A 17,543-nucleotide genomic window follows, 5' to 3' on the forward strand; every position below is an offset into this window, starting at 1 on the left:
ATTTAATATAGGGGAAACTGTTTTTTTTTTTTAAATTTCGGTAATTTTTCCTTAATATAGTAAAAAATAAAAACCCCAGTGGTGAATAAATACCACCAAAAGAAAGCTCTATATGTCCCCAAAAAAAAGAGTATAAAATTCATTTCAGTACAGCGCTGCATGACGGAATAAATGTCAGTCAAAGTAACCCAGCGCTGAATACTGAAAAATGGCCTGGATGGGAAGGGGGTTTAACACCGCGGATGTCAACTGGTTAAAGGTGGTTATACACCTTACAGCCATTGTACAACTTTTTTGTCCCAACGTCGCACCCTTATTCAATTTTTCGTTCAAACAGCCCCTCATGCACAGACCAATGTAGTTCACAATTAACGTCCGTCAGCACCACTAACCGGCCGATTTTAGCCGATTGAACAACCAAATTTTCTTTAAAGGAGAACTATGAGGTGGGTGATTTTCACTCAACCTCACAGTTCGAGCCGACGTGTGACAATGAAACTGTCACACGTCGGCTCAATAGATCGGGAAATGAGTGAACGCATACCATCGCTCGCTCACTTCTCGATCCTGTCCCTGCAGAGAGCCGTGACTGTCACTCACGGCTCCCTGCAGGGATTCCCCCCTCCCCTGTACGATCCTCCAGCGCTGACTGGTGAAACGGACAGGGGAGGGGTGGGTACAGCTGGCTCTGCCTCTAGATAGGCAGAGCCAGCTGTCAAAAATGCAGCTGGGTGGATCTCGACAGTTTTGTCGGGATCCGTCCCGGCTGCGGCGGTCTTAGTATACCGCGAGCTGAGGTTTATGTCCTCCCATGACCCTTAGGAGAACTATGAGGAAAAGCACTGACCCCATAATTCTCAAACTGGCATTCATCAAAAGTTGGCCACTACTGTGTGTTTGTGATTGACTGTGGTAGAGGCATCCCATTGTGAGATTCTTCTAGGACTGAACAGCAATGCTCACTGTAAAGTTCTGCAGGATAAGTGACTGATATAGAAATATTGTAAATTGTGTTCATCTGATGGGTAATCCAATGTAGTGAGCTATTACAGCGCATGGATAATGTCCGAAGGAGACATGCACTATGGCTGGTTTATATCTCTTGTCGGTCCATGCTTTTTTTTTTTATGGTTCAGTGTCATTCCTGGACGTCCTCTTTTCCTTAATCGCATTGTGTGTTCATTTCTGATGTATAATAACTTGCGTTTAATCGTGGCTATAATGCATAAATTACACCTTTTTTTTAAAATCAATATTAAAACATACTGATTTATGAAATGAGAGACATTTTGCACCATTTCATGTGCATACATGTATTAAACACTGCAGACATAAACAATCCTTTGATGTGAAGTTGTAGGAAAAAAGGAGACTAATGAAATGTTTTTGATGTAGTATTCTTGCAATAGACAGAAATATCTAAGCTCACCACAAAGATTACCACGTACCACATAATGTCTGCATCTGGTCTGTGATGCTCATTTTAATTTGTAAAACATTTTTTTCCCCAGCTTGAAACACCATGGCTGGGGTGTTTCCGTACAGACCTGGGGTTCCCCCCATGCCTGGCCCACCACCGGTAGCACCAGATTACATGTCTGAAGACAAGTTACAGGAGAAAGGTGAGTTACTTTTAAGTTACCCAATATTATTATAGTTGTCTCACCTTACTAAACTACAGGTAAATTAAATATTTAAAGTGTCAATGCTTCTAAATGTAATGGAAATATCTTCTGTGGGTAATGTGGAAGCTACTGTTTCTGATGACATTCTGAAAATGCAATACTTTAAGTTTGCTCAAATGCAAGCATGCAGCTAGTGAGGTCATAGTAAAATCTGAAATCATGTTTGACATACTTGTTCTAGGTAAGGGGCATTTTCAGTAGATGAGGTCATCAATGCCAGGATGCATATCTTCTCAGGATAGTTCATTTAAATTCCTTTTTAAACTTGTTGGCACAAAAATATGTTATTAGGTTGTCTTTAATATTTTATTTTCCACTTGCCAACAGCTCGGAAATGGCAACAGCTGCAGGCCAAACGTTATGCAGAGAAAAGGAAGTTTGGCTTTGTGGATGCTCAGAAAGAGGACATGCCCCCAGAGCATGTGCGCAAAATTATCCGTGACCATGGTGATATGACCAACAGGAAGTTCCGCCATGATAAGAGGGTCTACCTTGGGTAAGTCTATATTTGGTTATAAGAACTTTTGATGACACATAGTCCTGCAATTACATATGTATCCTTTGCCATATTACATTGCAGTTGTTATAGAAATTGTTGTTTGTTTGGTTTTCAGGGCCCTGAAGTACATGCCACACGCAGTGCTGAAATTACTGGAAAATATGCCCATGCCTTGGGAGCAAATTAGAGATGTGCCTGTGTTGTATCATATTACCGGAGCCATTTCCTTCGTCAATGAGATCCCTTGGGTTATTGAGCCTGTTTACATAGCACAATGGGGGTAAGAAAAACTTTACTCTCAATGAGTGGTAGCAACATTAGCGATAAACTGTTTAAAATTAACTCCGTTACAAAAACTAGAGGCCATCACCTAAAATTGATGGAAAAAAAATTCCAGCACAAGGGGCGAAGGGGGTTCTTCACAGTAAGATCAGTTAGGGTCTGGAACTCACTGCCACAGGCGGTGATTTCAGCAAATAATGTGGAATTGTTCAAGAAACTTTTGGACGATTTCTTAAGGGACCGTAATATACAGGGGTACGGGTACTCCTAGAATGAGATCCTAATAGGTTGGACTTGATGGACTAATGTCTTTATTCAACCTCAAATACTATGTAACTATGTAACTATGTTAATTTTTGCATTCGTATGCACTGCTCAGTTTTCAGTGGTGAGTGTATAATGTTTATGAAAAAAAAACAGCCACTTAAGGATATAAAAGTGGGCACACTCTGAGGTCCCCACAAATATCCACATTTGACCAATTGTCGACTGGTCTGACAGACTAAGCCCTGTCGCTTCCTGGTAGTGTTGGAGCTTCCAAAATGGTTGCCGAGGGACACTAAAACACAAAAAAAATGATATGAAGTTGCACACATCTTTAGAAGCTTTCAAAGTGTATTCCTAGACAAAACCTTCTTTCTATTGGGAAGATTCACCACCACTGAGACACAAAGTAACTGGAAATCCAGAATTTTCAAGTTGTCCCCAAAATAAAGGAGAAATCTTCCAATGGGGATACTTATCCCAGGGACATCTACCTGAGGGGGATTCCCCTCCCTTTGGGATATTTCCCTAACTTTCTGTTGCGTCTTCCCCAGTGGTACACAAACGGCAAATAATAAACTGGCAGTTTTTAAACCTTTCTTACTCTATCCAAAACGAAAAAAAAAAATGTTTTGTGTATACATACACTGTAACACTATTTGCCTCCCCCATGACTCAGTCACCTCCTCTTCTCGGCATCACCCAGAGTCCTGGTGAGCGCAGACTGACCTTTCGGGGACCCTCAGCCTCCCCCATGTCTTGGCCTCTTCCCCGGGCTGCTCATAGTGGACCGTGGCTAGGCTGAATAGAAATGTACAACCAATGGAAGTAGTGTGTGCTTTGTGTGTGCAGTGAGGAGTCAGTGACTCCCGCCTCAGAACGCAAGGAGGCTTCCACTATGTGATCCAGTGCGTTCCGGCCACTAACTTTGCCGGAATGCACTGAACATAGTGTGAACCGGCCCTAAAGACTGTGAAGCCCGTGACACACTGCACACGGAGCCGCGCAAAGGAAAGCGGTGGTGCAGTGTGTCTAGTAATATCCTCTGAATATCCTTAAATCGGCGAACTAACCTATTTATGAAAATAATCGTTAGTTGCAGCCCTGATGACTCCCTACTTTAGCCTGTTTTAACCAAATTCAACTCTCCATACAGGTCAATGTGGATCATGATGAGGAGAGAAAAGAGAGACAGACGTCATTTCAAACGCATGAGGTTCCCTCCCTTTGATGATGAAGAACCACCTCTGGATTATGCTGATAACATTCTTGATGTGGAGCCCCTGGAGGCTATTCAGTTGGAGTTGGACAATGAAGAAGATGCTCCAGTCATGGACTGGTTCTATGATCACCAGCCACTTAGAGACAACAGAAAGTAAGATTTCCTGCACTTTTTATATTTTTTGCTTTCCCAGGTTCCTCCTTCCCCCTTCAATATGCCAATGAAAATATCAAATAAAACCTTGTGTTCTCATTACTTCCCTTATTGTTATATTGCCACTAGGTCTCTGTGTGGTCTTTGCTCTATGCAATGCAGGCAAATGGCTGGTGGGAGGGGCCAGCTGGTGATGTACACAGCTACCTGACAACACAAAGCTGTGATATCGCCCTCATATGTGATGGTGGTCCTCCTAGATTGAAAAAACTGGTGGGACAGTAAGACTGGGGAGGAAAGAGCTAGATGATGGATATCCTAAGAGGTGGACCCTATCTGCTTCGCTGCAGCATCTAATGCATACTGTGGGCAGCTATTAATGCTCAGTGTTAAAGTAAAATCAGAGTAAGCAAGTTCAGTATAAGAGGAGCCTGTACACGGGTGCCAGACCGAAGGCAAGGCTGCAGTTCAGCTTTAACTAAACCTTTAGGCTCCTTTCACACGAAGGATCCAATCAGATCCGCCTGTCTGTTTTTTCAGGCAGATCTGATACAAAGGCAATGTTAGGCCAGCGTACGTCTGTTTCAATCCGATTACCTCAGATTAAAACAAAAAATGGAAAAGAGTTCATTTTTGCAGACCTGATTGTGACAGGTTAGAGGTAAAAGGATGTACACAAACGCATGTCAGTTTACATCCCCATAGACCTAACCTTGGTCAGCTGAGTTCATTTTTTTTCCCCCATTGCAAGATGGAGGAAAAAAACCTGAAAAGTCACAGATGCCACAAAAGTGACATCCATTCAGTGCTGATCACAGCAGTAAGGGGCCTATTCTTTGCAATGGTTTTATTATGACTTAATTGTGTCTAAACCATGTTTTTATGTAAGCTTTGTGATCTCTTTGTAGATATGTGAATGGAACAACGTACCAACGCTGGCAGTTCACACTTCCCATGATGTCTACATTGTACCGACTTGCCAATCAGCTCCTAACAGATCTAGTTGATGACAACTACTTTTACCTGTTTGATTTGAAAGCTTTTTTCACATCTAAGGCTTTAAACATGGCAATTCCAGGCGGACCAAAATTTGAGCCATTGGTTCGCGACATAAATTTGCAGTAAGTTTGAAACACATACTCTTAACTCCGATTTTTGTTACCAGCAGTTGTCTGTTGAATTAATTCACTGATGGCACTTATTTTTTTTCTTTCTTTAGGGACGAAGATTGGAATGAGTTCAATGACATTAACAAAATCATTATTCGCCAGCCAATTCGCACAGAGTACAAGATCGCATTTCCATATCTGTACAACAATCTCCCTCATCATGTACATCTGACATGGTAAGGAATGGGGCAGATTTTGTGATAACACTGCTATATATAGCGATTCGATTACCATTTCATTACAATTTTACATATTCTTACAGGTACCATACGCCAAATGTGGTTTTCATTAAAACAGAGGATCCTGATCTGCCAGCTTTTTACTTTGATCCTCTGATCAACCCCATTTCACACAGACATTCTGTAAAGGTGAGTGCTATATTATGTCTTACCTTTTATCCGTTAATTAAAACTTACAATTGTAATGTTTGAAATTGAGTAAAGATTGGATCATTGATTCGCTTAGTGAACTGCAATTAACATTGCAGTTCTGATTTGAACAATTTATCTTAATGCAGTGTCTTATGTTGACTCAATTGTGATAAAGTTTGTGCACCCTTAGGAATGTTCTAAGGTTATGCATAACTGCCTCCCTAAATTGCAATGTGATTTTCATCCATAATACACAAGGACACCCTTTCTTGCCCAATCTGAAACTAATAAATCATGTTAAACATTTTTTTTTATTTCATTTTTTAAATGAGTTACTTGCTAAATATTTGAGCCATTTATTTTCAACATTGTAATTCACTGTTTTACACCTACACTGTGGCTTTATTCATAGAGAAGGGTTTTAAGATCTTTGTGTATTCTTATTAAATGAACTCTTGTTTAGTATGATTTAACATAATGTAATTTTACCCTCTTTAGAGTCAGGAGCCTTTGCCAGATGATGATGAAGAGTTTGAGTTAGCAGAATATGTTGAACCGTTCCTCAAGGATACTCCTCTATATTCAGACAACACAGCCAATGGCATAGCCCTGCTTTGGGGGCCTCGCCCGTTCAATCTGAGGTCTGGCAGAACACGAAGGGCTGTTGACATTCCTCTGGTAAAGAACTGGTAAGTGTTTGCCATGGCATTCAGACACAATAATACAGTTTGTAGTTGTGTTTCTTAAATAGTCACATCTGATTTGTCATAGGTACCGGGAGCATTGTCCAGCTGGTCAGCCTGTTAAAGTTCGTGTCTCCTATCAGAAACTACTGAAATACTATGTCCTTAATGCTCTTAAACATAGACCACCTAAGGCCCAGAAAAAGAGGTACGTGATTTGCCATAGGTGTCTGGGTTTTTTTAAGGTGTGTGTTTTTTGTTTTTTTTCTTCCCCCAATATCTAAATGGCTTATTTGTTTATCTAGGTATCTCTTCCGCTCATTCAAAGCTACCAAGTTCTTCCAGTCCACTAAGCTGGACTGGGTCGAGGTTGGACTTCAGGTTTGTCGCCAGGGCTACAACATGCTGAACTTGCTGATCCACAGAAAGAACTTGAACTATCTTCACTTGGACTACAATTTCAATCTGAAACCTGTGAAAACACTGACCACCAAGGTATAACTACATACAATTATCAATCTGAGCCTCCGTATGTATGAACTGTGGGCTTTACAAGGCATCATCAAGCTAGCTACGGTTTTCTAGTTTAAGGCTAAAATTCTTTAGATCTAAAGATTTAAGTAATAGTAAGAAGCATGCGTGGCCTTTTTTTTTTTTTTAACTGAAGGCAACCCACAACTTGCAATGTATTCCTAGACAAAACCTTCTTTCTATTGGGAAGATTCACCACCACTGAGACACAAAGTAACTGGAAATCCAGAATTTTCAAGTTGTCCCCAAAATAAAGGAGAAATCTTCCAATGGGGATACTTATCCCAGGGACATCTACCTGAGGGGGATTCCCCTCCCTTTGGGATATTTCCCTAACTTTCTGTTGCGTCTTCCCCAGTGGTACACAAACGGCAAATAATAAACTGGCAGTTTTTAAACCTTTCTTACTCTATCCAAAACGAAAAAAAAAAATGTTTTGTGTATACATACACTGTAACACTATTTGCCTCCCCCATGACTCAGTCACCTCCTCTTCTCGGCATCACCCAGAGTCCTGGTGAGCGCAGACTGACCTTTCGGGGACCCTCAGCCTCCCCCATGTCTTGGCCTCTTCCCCGGGCTGCTCATAGTGGACCGTGGCTAGGCTGAATAGAAATGTACAACCAATGGAAGTAGTGTGTGCTTTGTGTGTGCAGTGAGGAGTCAGTGACTCCCGCCTCAGAACGCAAGGAGGCTTCCACTATGTGATCCAGTGCGTTCCGGCCACTAACTTTGCCGGAATGCACTGAACATAGTGTGAACCGGCCCTAAAGACTGTGAAGCCCGTGACACACTGCACACGGAGCCGCGCAAAGGAAAGCGGTGGTGCAGTGTGTCTAGTAATATCCTCTGAATATCCTTAAATCGGCGAACTAACCTATTTATGAAAATAATCGTTAGTTGCAGCCCTGATGACTCCCTACTTTAGCCTGTTTTAACCAAATTCAACTCTCCATACAGGTCAATGTGGATCATGATGAGGAGAGAAAAGAGAGACAGACGTCATTTCAAACGCATGAGGTTCCCTCCCTTTGATGATGAAGAACCACCTCTGGATTATGCTGATAACATTCTTGATGTGGAGCCCCTGGAGGCTATTCAGTTGGAGTTGGACAATGAAGAAGATGCTCCAGTCATGGACTGGTTCTATGATCACCAGCCACTTAGAGACAACAGAAAGTAAGATTTCCTGCACTTTTTATATTTTTTGCTTTCCCAGGTTCCTCCTTCCCCCTTCAATATGCCAATGAAAATATCAAATAAAACCTTGTGTTCTCATTACTTCCCTTATTGTTATATTGCCACTAGGTCTCTGTGTGGTCTTTGCTCTATGCAATGCAGGCAAATGGCTGGTGGGAGGGGCCAGCTGGTGATGTACACAGCTACCTGACAACACAAAGCTGTGATATCGCCCTCATATGTGATGGTGGTCCTCCTAGATTGAAAAAACTGGTGGGACAGTAAGACTGGGGAGGAAAGAGCTAGATGATGGATATCCTAAGAGGTGGACCCTATCTGCTTCGCTGCAGCATCTAATGCATACTGTGGGCAGCTATTAATGCTCAGTGTTAAAGTAAAATCAGAGTAAGCAAGTTCAGTATAAGAGGAGCCTGTACACGGGTGCCAGACCGAAGGCAAGGCTGCAGTTCAGCTTTAACTAAACCTTTAGGCTCCTTTCACACGAAGGATCCAATCAGATCCGCCTGTCTGTTTTTTCAGGCAGATCTGATACAAAGGCAATGTTAGGCCAGCGTACGTCTGTTTCAATCCGATTACCTCAGATTAAAACAAAAAATGGAAAAGAGTTCATTTTTGCAGACCTGATTGTGACAGGTTAGAGGTAAAAGGATGTACACAAACGCATGTCAGTTTACATCCCCATAGACCTAACCTTGGTCAGCTGAGTTCATTTTTTTTCCCCCATTGCAAGATGGAGGAAAAAAACCTGAAAAGTCACAGATGCCACAAAAGTGACATCCATTCAGTGCTGATCACAGCAGTAAGGGGCCTATTCTTTGCAATGGTTTTATTATGACTTAATTGTGTCTAAACCATGTTTTTATGTAAGCTTTGTGATCTCTTTGTAGATATGTGAATGGAACAACGTACCAACGCTGGCAGTTCACACTTCCCATGATGTCTACATTGTACCGACTTGCCAATCAGCTCCTAACAGATCTAGTTGATGACAACTACTTTTACCTGTTTGATTTGAAAGCTTTTTTCACATCTAAGGCTTTAAACATGGCAATTCCAGGCGGACCAAAATTTGAGCCATTGGTTCGCGACATAAATTTGCAGTAAGTTTGAAACACATACTCTTAACTCCGATTTTTGTTACCAGCAGTTGTCTGTTGAATTAATTCACTGATGGCACTTATTTTTTTTCTTTCTTTAGGGACGAAGATTGGAATGAGTTCAATGACATTAACAAAATCATTATTCGCCAGCCAATTCGCACAGAGTACAAGATCGCATTTCCATATCTGTACAACAATCTCCCTCATCATGTACATCTGACATGGTAAGGAATGGGGCAGATTTTGTGATAACACTGCTATATATAGCGATTCGATTACCATTTCATTACAATTTTACATATTCTTACAGGTACCATACGCCAAATGTGGTTTTCATTAAAACAGAGGATCCTGATCTGCCAGCTTTTTACTTTGATCCTCTGATCAACCCCATTTCACACAGACATTCTGTAAAGGTGAGTGCTATATTATGTCTTACCTTTTATCCGTTAATTAAAACTTACAATTGTAATGTTTGAAATTGAGTAAAGATTGGATCATTGATTCGCTTAGTGAACTGCAATTAACATTGCAGTTCTGATTTGAACAATTTATCTTAATGCAGTGTCTTATGTTGACTCAATTGTGATAAAGTTTGTGCACCCTTAGGAATGTTCTAAGGTTATGCATAACTGCCTCCCTAAATTGCAATGTGATTTTCATCCATAATACACAAGGACACCCTTTCTTGCCCAATCTGAAACTAATAAATCATGTTAAACATTTTTTTTTATTTCATTTTTTAAATGAGTTACTTGCTAAATATTTGAGCCATTTATTTTCAACATTGTAATTCACTGTTTTACACCTACACTGTGGCTTTATTCATAGAGAAGGGTTTTAAGATCTTTGTGTATTCTTATTAAATGAACTCTTGTTTAGTATGATTTAACATAATGTAATTTTACCCTCTTTAGAGTCAGGAGCCTTTGCCAGATGATGATGAAGAGTTTGAGTTAGCAGAATATGTTGAACCGTTCCTCAAGGATACTCCTCTATATTCAGACAACACAGCCAATGGCATAGCCCTGCTTTGGGGGCCTCGCCCGTTCAATCTGAGGTCTGGCAGAACACGAAGGGCTGTTGACATTCCTCTGGTAAAGAACTGGTAAGTGTTTGCCATGGCATTCAGACACAATAATACAGTTTGTAGTTGTGTTTCTTAAATAGTCACATCTGATTTGTCATAGGTACCGGGAGCATTGTCCAGCTGGTCAGACTGTTAAAGTTCGTGTCTCCTATCAGAAACTACTGAAATACTATGTCCTTAATGCTCTTAAACATAGACCACCTAAGGCCCAGAAAAAGAGGTACGTGATTTGCCATAGGTGTCTGGGTTTTTTTAAGGTGTGTGTTTTTTGTTTTTTTTCTTCCCCCAATATCTAAATGGCTTATTTGTTTATCTAGGTATCTCTTCCGCTCATTCAAAGCTACCAAGTTCTTCCAGTCCACTAAGCTGGACTGGGTCGAGGTTGGACTTCAGGTTTGTCGCCAGGGCTACAACATGCTGAACTTGCTGATCCACAGAAAGAACTTGAACTATCTTCACTTGGACTACAATTTCAATCTGAAACCTGTGAAAACACTGACCACCAAGGTATAACTACATACAATTATCAATCTGAGCCTCCGTATGTATGAACTGTGGGCTTTACAAGGCATCATCAAGCTAGCTACGGTTTTCTAGTTTAAGGCTAAAATTCTTTAGATCTAAAGATTTAAGTAATAGTAAAAAAGTAAGAAGCAGGCGTTGCCTTTTTTTTTTTTTTTTTAACTGAAGGCAAGCCAACAATTGCATAGTTCAGTACACTTTTGTGAATTGTTTTTTTCTGACAAAGGATTTTTTTAAGTTGGTCGTGTGATTCCATACATACATCTGCCAAACAGGATAGCCAGATCCTGGTGTTCCACTACAGTCACCACACTTTTTGCTCCAGTACATGCTCCACATGCAGTCAGCACATGAAGCTAATCATGATATGATGCAGTGTACAAGTCCTGCCCCCCAGTCTCCCAGTTTGAGCTCTGTTAGGGGAAAGCATTGATGACTTTAATGAATACTCAATCATGTCAATTGCTGGAGTTGAATTTGTGTGCCTCAATTTAGCAACTTGTTTGTGACAGCACATACTTTATATGTGGGCAACCTATTGCTTTCCAGCTGTTGTAGAACTAGAATTCTCAGCTTGCCTTGTACTATTCTGGCAATTTTAGAACATGCTTGTTGTGACGAAAACTGAACAGTTAACACACTTATGCTAGGAGGAGCAAGGAGGCTGTCATTGCTGTTGCTTGGCTTTGCTGACTTGGCTACTAACCTGTAACAAGCATGCAGGGTACGAGTCCTTACTTGCTGTGATCCATGCTTATTACAGGCCCATGATTTACAATGTGTTGACATCAGAGGAGCATTACTGCCAGGTAACCAGCGTTTTTAGAAAGAAGTCAGCAATGACCGCTTCTAGGTTTCTTTTTAGCACAGGTTTCTAGTTTACACTTTGTCATAATAAACATATTGTGTTTTTCTTATCAAGCTGCTGAGTGACTGCTGTATTTCTTTTATTTACTCATTCTCCTATTTCTTCATACAGGAACGTAAGAAGTCTCGGTTTGGCAATGCCTTCCATCTGTGCCGAGAAGTTCTTCGTCTGACTAAACTGGTGGTGGATAGCCATGTGCAGTATAGGCTTGGTAACGTGGATGCTTTCCAGGTAGACAAATTGTCCACATAAATGGGTTTAACCTTTTGGGATTTTTTTTTTTATGATGTCTTTTATAAACACTGTTCTAAGTTAATACAAATTTCGTAAAGGTTGAAATGTGCATAAACTCTTCATAGAGTAATATGGCTTTATGAATTAACTAGTGTGTTTTTTGTGGGTTTTTTTAAGTTGTCTGATGGACTCCAGTACATCTTTGCTCATGTGGGCCAGCTGACTGGCATGTACAGATACAAGTACAAACTCATGAGACAGATTCGAATGTGCAAGGACTTGAAACACCTTATCTACTACAGGTTCAATACAGTGAGTGCAGTTTTTGCTTGAATTCATTTTGACTCCTGTGTTAAGGGCTGCAAGTAAGTTTTGTTTTTTTTCCCTTTTGCCCTGAATTAGGGTCCAGTAGGAAAAGGACCAGGTTGTGGCTTTTGGGCAGCTGGCTGGAGAGTTTGGCTCTTCTTTATGCGTGGCATAACCCCATTGCTGGAGAGATGGCTTGGAAATCTGCTGGCTAGACAGTTTGAAGGTTGGTAATCTTTTGCATCTCACTGCAGCAGCAGGACTTGTATTATAGGAATTTTACTTGTTCTGGGTCCTTATGTTTGTACTCTCGTCCTCCCTCAGGTCGTCATTCCAAGGGGGTTGCGAAAACGGTGACCAAGCAGAGAGTGGAGTCTCACTTTGATCTAGAGCTGAGAGCAGCTGTCATGCATGACATTTTGGACATGATGCCAGAAGGTATCAAGCAGAACAAAGCTAGGACCATCTTGCAGCACTTGAGTGAAGCCTGGAGATGCTGGAAAGCAAACATTCCCTGGAAGGTGAGAGCCGAAAAACCGCATCCTATAATATTTCTTAAATCTGAATCTTACTAGCTTGAAATAGTGTGGGTTTTTTTTTTGTTTCTTGTATTAGAATTCATTCTTAAACATAAGTCTTATCTTCAGTGTAAGTGCATTATTTTAAAGTTTTAATTTGTTTTTGTTTTTTTAGGTACCAGGCCTTCCTACGCCCATTGAAAACATGATACTCCGATATGTGAAAGCAAAGGCTGATTGGTGGACAAACACTGCTCATTACAACAGAGAGCGTATTCGCCGTGGCGCAACTGTGGACAAAACTGTGTGTAAGAAGAATCTGGGCCGTCTGACTCGTCTGTACCTGAAGGCTGAGCAAGAGAGGCAACACAACTACCTAAAGGTGAACATTTCATGTTGGAATTACTGACCTGAAAAAAACTGAATATTGCACTGAATGTCTGAATTTAGTTTGCTTCTTACCCAACTGCGTTTCATGGTTTATAGGATGGGCCTTACATCACTGCTGAAGAGGCTGTAGCAGTGTATACCACCACAGTGCACTGGCTGGAAAGCAGGAGGTTCTCTCCTATTCCATTCCCTCCTCTTTCCTACAAACATGATACTAAACTACTCATCCTGGCTCTTGAGAGACTGAAGGAAGCATACAGGTAATTTTATAATGCCCTTACTTAAAATAAAAAAAAAAAGTAACTTATTTAGCAACCTATCCCAATGAGTGGTGGTGTCGGAAACCAATCGTGTAGTAAAGTTTAAGCACTGACTAGTTGAAGCATAATTACTCTTATTGCTCATTTGAAGTGTTTATAAGCTCAATTCTAAAAGGTTTGTTTATTGGGAGCTCCAAACATTACTGGTAGGCCCCATTCGCGACATCGCGGCTATTTACCGCGCGATAGCGCTCTCCAATGCATGGCAATGGGGTTCTGTACGTCGCTGTCGTGCGTCGCTACAGCAGGACCCTTTTTGGAGCGGATTTTGCAGCGATTCTAGCTTGCTCAATGCAAGCATTTGCGCGACAAACGTGTGATATCGCGCAAATGCTTGCCTATGCTGGCCTAACAGATAAAATACCTTTGTTCATGTTTAAACTGAACAGTCATATGTCTTTGTGCTATTGTTTTTTACCTTTTATGCATGTCTATTGAAACATGATTCTTCTCTTAGTGTGAAGTCCCGTTTAAATCAGTCTCAGAGAGAAGAGTTGGGTTTGATTGAACAAGCGTATGACAATCCTCACGAAGCATTGTCCAGAATCAAGCGTCACTTGCTCACTCAAAGAGCTTTCAAGGAGGTAATGAGCAGTTTAATATCTTTGTAGTTTTAGATGTTTGATTTTGTGAAGACTTGAGAATTGCAAGTTTGACATGTCACTGATTTTTGTTGTTTTTTTCAAGGTGGGTATTGAGTTTATGGATCTTTATAGTCACCTGGTCCCTGTCTATGATGTTGAGCCTCTTGAGAAGATCACTGATGCTTACCTGGATCAATATCTGTGGTATGAAGCAGACAAGAGGCGTCTCTTCCCTCCTTGGATCAAACCTGCCGACACAGAGCCACCTCCTTTGCTTGTGTACAAGTGGTGCCAAGGTAGGCTATAGACTTGTTTCTGCAATAGAACCACTGCAGGCAGCTTCTGAAAGTTTTCAACATTTTTATTTGAAGAACCTATTGGGTTCTGGTTCACTGGATGTTCACGAGGTGCCTTTGCAGAGTGAAATAGCAGAAGCTTTCTTTGTTTCTAAAGCGTGCTAAACTGCTTAATATGTCAGGTTACAAATCCTATACAAATTGTAACTGTGTTTTATTAACCTGATCATGAAAATTCTAAATGTGTACCTTCTCCTAAACCAATTAACTGGACAATAGCATGATCCACCAATTTAAATTATTTATGGAAAACGAAATCATTTAACAACAATTAAAAAAAAATTAATTTTGATTTACTGATGACCTTCAGTTGGTCTAAAAAATGGGTTATTAATAGTATAACGTCGTTATTACTATAGGTTAAGCATGCATTTTTCTTATAGGACTGTGTAGTGCATAGTGTGTGATATTTAGAGTGCATAGCTGCACAACATGTACTGTATATGTTAGTGAGAGAGGGAGTGTGTGACAGGGCTGGTCTTTGTAACCCCAATCTTGGTGAGATCTCTAGGTGGTAATCTACAGTCTTAAGCTTTGTTTGTTACTTGGCTGAAAATATGTATTTGTAGCATTTGTAGGTAATATTTTACTGACTCTTCATGAGTTTCTTCCAATTTGTGTACTGTCTCCACAAAATTGTCTTTGGACAAAGTAGGAGAGGGGATGAAGAGCTGGAGTACCATGACATGGCAGAAACAGACATTTGCCTCCACTTTCCCTACTGCAACTGTTAGATTATGCAGCCCAGGATTCTCCTAGTTCTCTGTAAAATGCTACCTGGTGGGGAGAGTTGGAAATCTCAGCTGTAGGAGTCCCTGAGAGGCACAAATGAAACCTAGTGTTTGCTTGGGCTATCAGTGCATGCATAATTAAAATATCCATTGCTTGGAAAACTGACACTTTTTTTTTTTTTGCCTGTTGCAGGTATCAACAACCTACAGGATGTGTGGGACACCACGGAAGGAGAATGCAATGTAATGCTTGAGTCTCGGTTTGAGAAAATGTATGAGAAGATCGACTTGACTCTGCTGAATCGTCTTCTGCGTCTAATTGTCGATCACAACATTGCCGATTACATGACAGCTAAAAACAACGTTGTCATCAATTACAAAGTATGTGAAGGCTAAAATATATGTATTCTATAGCTGAGCTAGTGCACATTGTATGTACTGTGTGTAATAAAAAAATATATAAATATAATCTGACCCATAGACACATATTTGGAAATATCTGTAGGTACCTTTTTTAGTGTCACTAACTTATGAAAAAAATATTGTTAAAGGCAACCAATATAGCACACACTCAGTTTCCAATGTTTACCTCTCTCTTGTAGGACATGAATCACACCAACTCCTATGGCATTATTCGTGGACTCCAGTTTGCTTCTTTCATTGTTCAGTACTACGGTTTGGTGATGGACCTGTTAGTTCTTGGTTTGCACAGAGCCAGTGAGATGGCTGGCCCACCTCAAATGCCAAATGATTTCTTGAGTTTCCAGGATGTGGCCACAGAAGCCGCTCACCCCATCCGCCTGTATTGCAGATACATTGATCGCATCCACATTTTTTTCAGGTATGTTACATCTGAGCAGTTTAACCAGCACATTTTCTAAACATTCTATGTCTATGATCACACTGTTGAGATGTTAATTTTTGTTTCTTGTAGATTTTCAGCAGATGATGCTCGAGATCTTATTCAGAGGTATCTTACAGAGCATCCAGATCCCAATAATGAGAACATTGTAGGGTACAACAATAAAAAGTGTTGGCCACGAGACGCCAGAATGAGACTTATGAAGCATGATGTTAATCTGTAAGTATATCTTTCTTTCCAGATAAAAGCCATTGTAGTGATGTAAGTTTTACCACGTGGGAAGAAAATGTCCCTATTTTGACCAGCTGTGTACCATTTCTAGGGCTCAAGTAGTAGACATGCAGCATTTTGTAATTAAACACATTACTACTCATAACATGAGTTGCAGTGCAAAAGGTTGTGCTTGATTTACTTTCCCTGCTTTGATAATGGACCTGTTTCAGGAAATAATAAAAGTAGGATAAACTGCCTCTCCACACATCATAAGTGAATAGGAATCTTCGTACTTTTATAGTGCACTTCAAATGCAGGAAAACTTGTCTGCATGAGCCTTATAATTTCCGATGTGTATGTAATAAAAATTAAGTATTCTAATCCGGTGTTCGTTATGCTAAATATTATATTAAACACAGTTTTAAAGTGTAGATGAGTTTGCTACTTCCAGACTATTTGTTAATATTTTTTTTCTTCCTAGTGGCCGTGCTGTGTTTTGGGACATTAAAAACCGTCTTCCACGTTCTGTCACAACTGTACAGTGGGAGAACAGCTTTGTGTCTGTGTACAGTAAAGACAACCCCAACCTGCTCTTCAACATGTGTGGTTTTGAGTGCAGAATTCTGCCCAAGTGCCGTACAAGCTATGAGGAATTCACTCATAAAGACGGAGTCTGGAACCTGCAGAATGAGGTTTGCTTTACATAGTGAATGAGGGACTGTATATCTTTGGTCATTTTATTTTAAAGGGAAATGAAGATCTAAAATCAACAGCTTCCAGGTTAAGCAGCTAGACAAAGCAGCCTTAACAGATCTATGCATATTGGTTTTCATTTGCTTTTCTAACATTGTGGAATTGTTTCAGCAGTTTGGATTATTTTTTTTATTTCATTACATAAAACTTGTTCAGGGCTCTTCTAACCACCAGGTGGCATACATGTTTGTTGGCTCTTCTAACCACCAGGTGGCATACATGTTTGTTGGCTCTTCTATCCACCAGGTGGCATACATGTCTGTTGGCTCTTCTATCCACCAGGTGGCATACATGTCTGTTGGCTCTTCTAACCACCAGGTGGCATACATGTTTGTTGGCTCTTCTAACCACCAGGTGGCATACATGTCTGTTGGCTCTTCTATCCACCAGGTGGCATACATGTCTGTTGGCTCTTCTAACCACCCGGTGGCATACATGTCTGTTGGCTCTTCTATCCACCAGGTGGCATACATGTTTGTTGGCTCTTCTAACCACCAGGTGGCATACATGTCTGTTGGCTCTTCTATCCACCAGGTGGCATCTATCCACCAGGTGGCATACATGTCTGTTGGCTCTTCTATCCACCAGGTGGCATACATGTCTGTTGGCTCTTCTATCCACCAGGTGGCATACATGT

General features: G+C 40.7%; 1 protein-coding gene and 1 long non-coding RNA gene across 2 annotated transcripts in view; one reads left to right on the top strand and one right to left on the bottom strand.

The window, feature by feature from the left end:
* Nucleotides 1-17,543, top strand: part of PRPF8 (pre-mRNA processing factor 8) — a 35,464-nt gene that overhangs the window by 5,327 nt on the left and 12,594 nt on the right. The window contains 22 exon segments of the mRNA XM_018573819.1: nucleotides 1,512-1,622; nucleotides 2,013-2,181; nucleotides 2,300-2,464; nucleotides 3,887-4,105; nucleotides 5,014-5,226; nucleotides 5,325-5,450; nucleotides 5,537-5,642; nucleotides 6,144-6,334; nucleotides 6,417-6,536; nucleotides 6,634-6,823; nucleotides 11,751-11,870; nucleotides 12,051-12,185; nucleotides 12,276-12,405; nucleotides 12,504-12,700; nucleotides 12,873-13,079; nucleotides 13,184-13,347; nucleotides 13,865-13,991; nucleotides 14,095-14,287; nucleotides 15,272-15,459; nucleotides 15,681-15,919; nucleotides 16,013-16,159; nucleotides 16,635-16,845. Coding sequence (XP_018429321.1) covers nucleotides 1,523-1,622; nucleotides 2,013-2,181; nucleotides 2,300-2,464; nucleotides 3,887-4,105; nucleotides 5,014-5,226; nucleotides 5,325-5,450; nucleotides 5,537-5,642; nucleotides 6,144-6,334; nucleotides 6,417-6,536; nucleotides 6,634-6,823; nucleotides 11,751-11,870; nucleotides 12,051-12,185; nucleotides 12,276-12,405; nucleotides 12,504-12,700; nucleotides 12,873-13,079; nucleotides 13,184-13,347; nucleotides 13,865-13,991; nucleotides 14,095-14,287; nucleotides 15,272-15,459; nucleotides 15,681-15,919; nucleotides 16,013-16,159; nucleotides 16,635-16,845 — 3,657 coding nt within the window. The 5' untranslated portion in view covers nucleotides 1,512-1,522.
* Nucleotides 8,074-17,543, bottom strand: part of LOC108801919 — a 19,953-nt gene continuing 10,483 nt past the window's right edge. Inside the window, exon 4 of the long non-coding RNA XR_001942182.1 lies at nucleotides 8,074-8,085. This is a non-coding gene — a long non-coding RNA (uncharacterized LOC108801919). The remainder of the gene's footprint in view (nucleotides 8,086-17,543) is intronic.

The sequence above is a fragment of the Nanorana parkeri genome, unplaced genomic scaffold, assembly GCF_000935625.1.
Source record: "Nanorana parkeri isolate BGI_ZX_2015 unplaced genomic scaffold, ASM93562v1 scaffold48, whole genome shotgun sequence".
In the NCBI taxonomy this organism is placed as follows: domain Eukaryota; kingdom Metazoa; phylum Chordata; class Amphibia; order Anura; family Dicroglossidae; genus Nanorana; species Nanorana parkeri.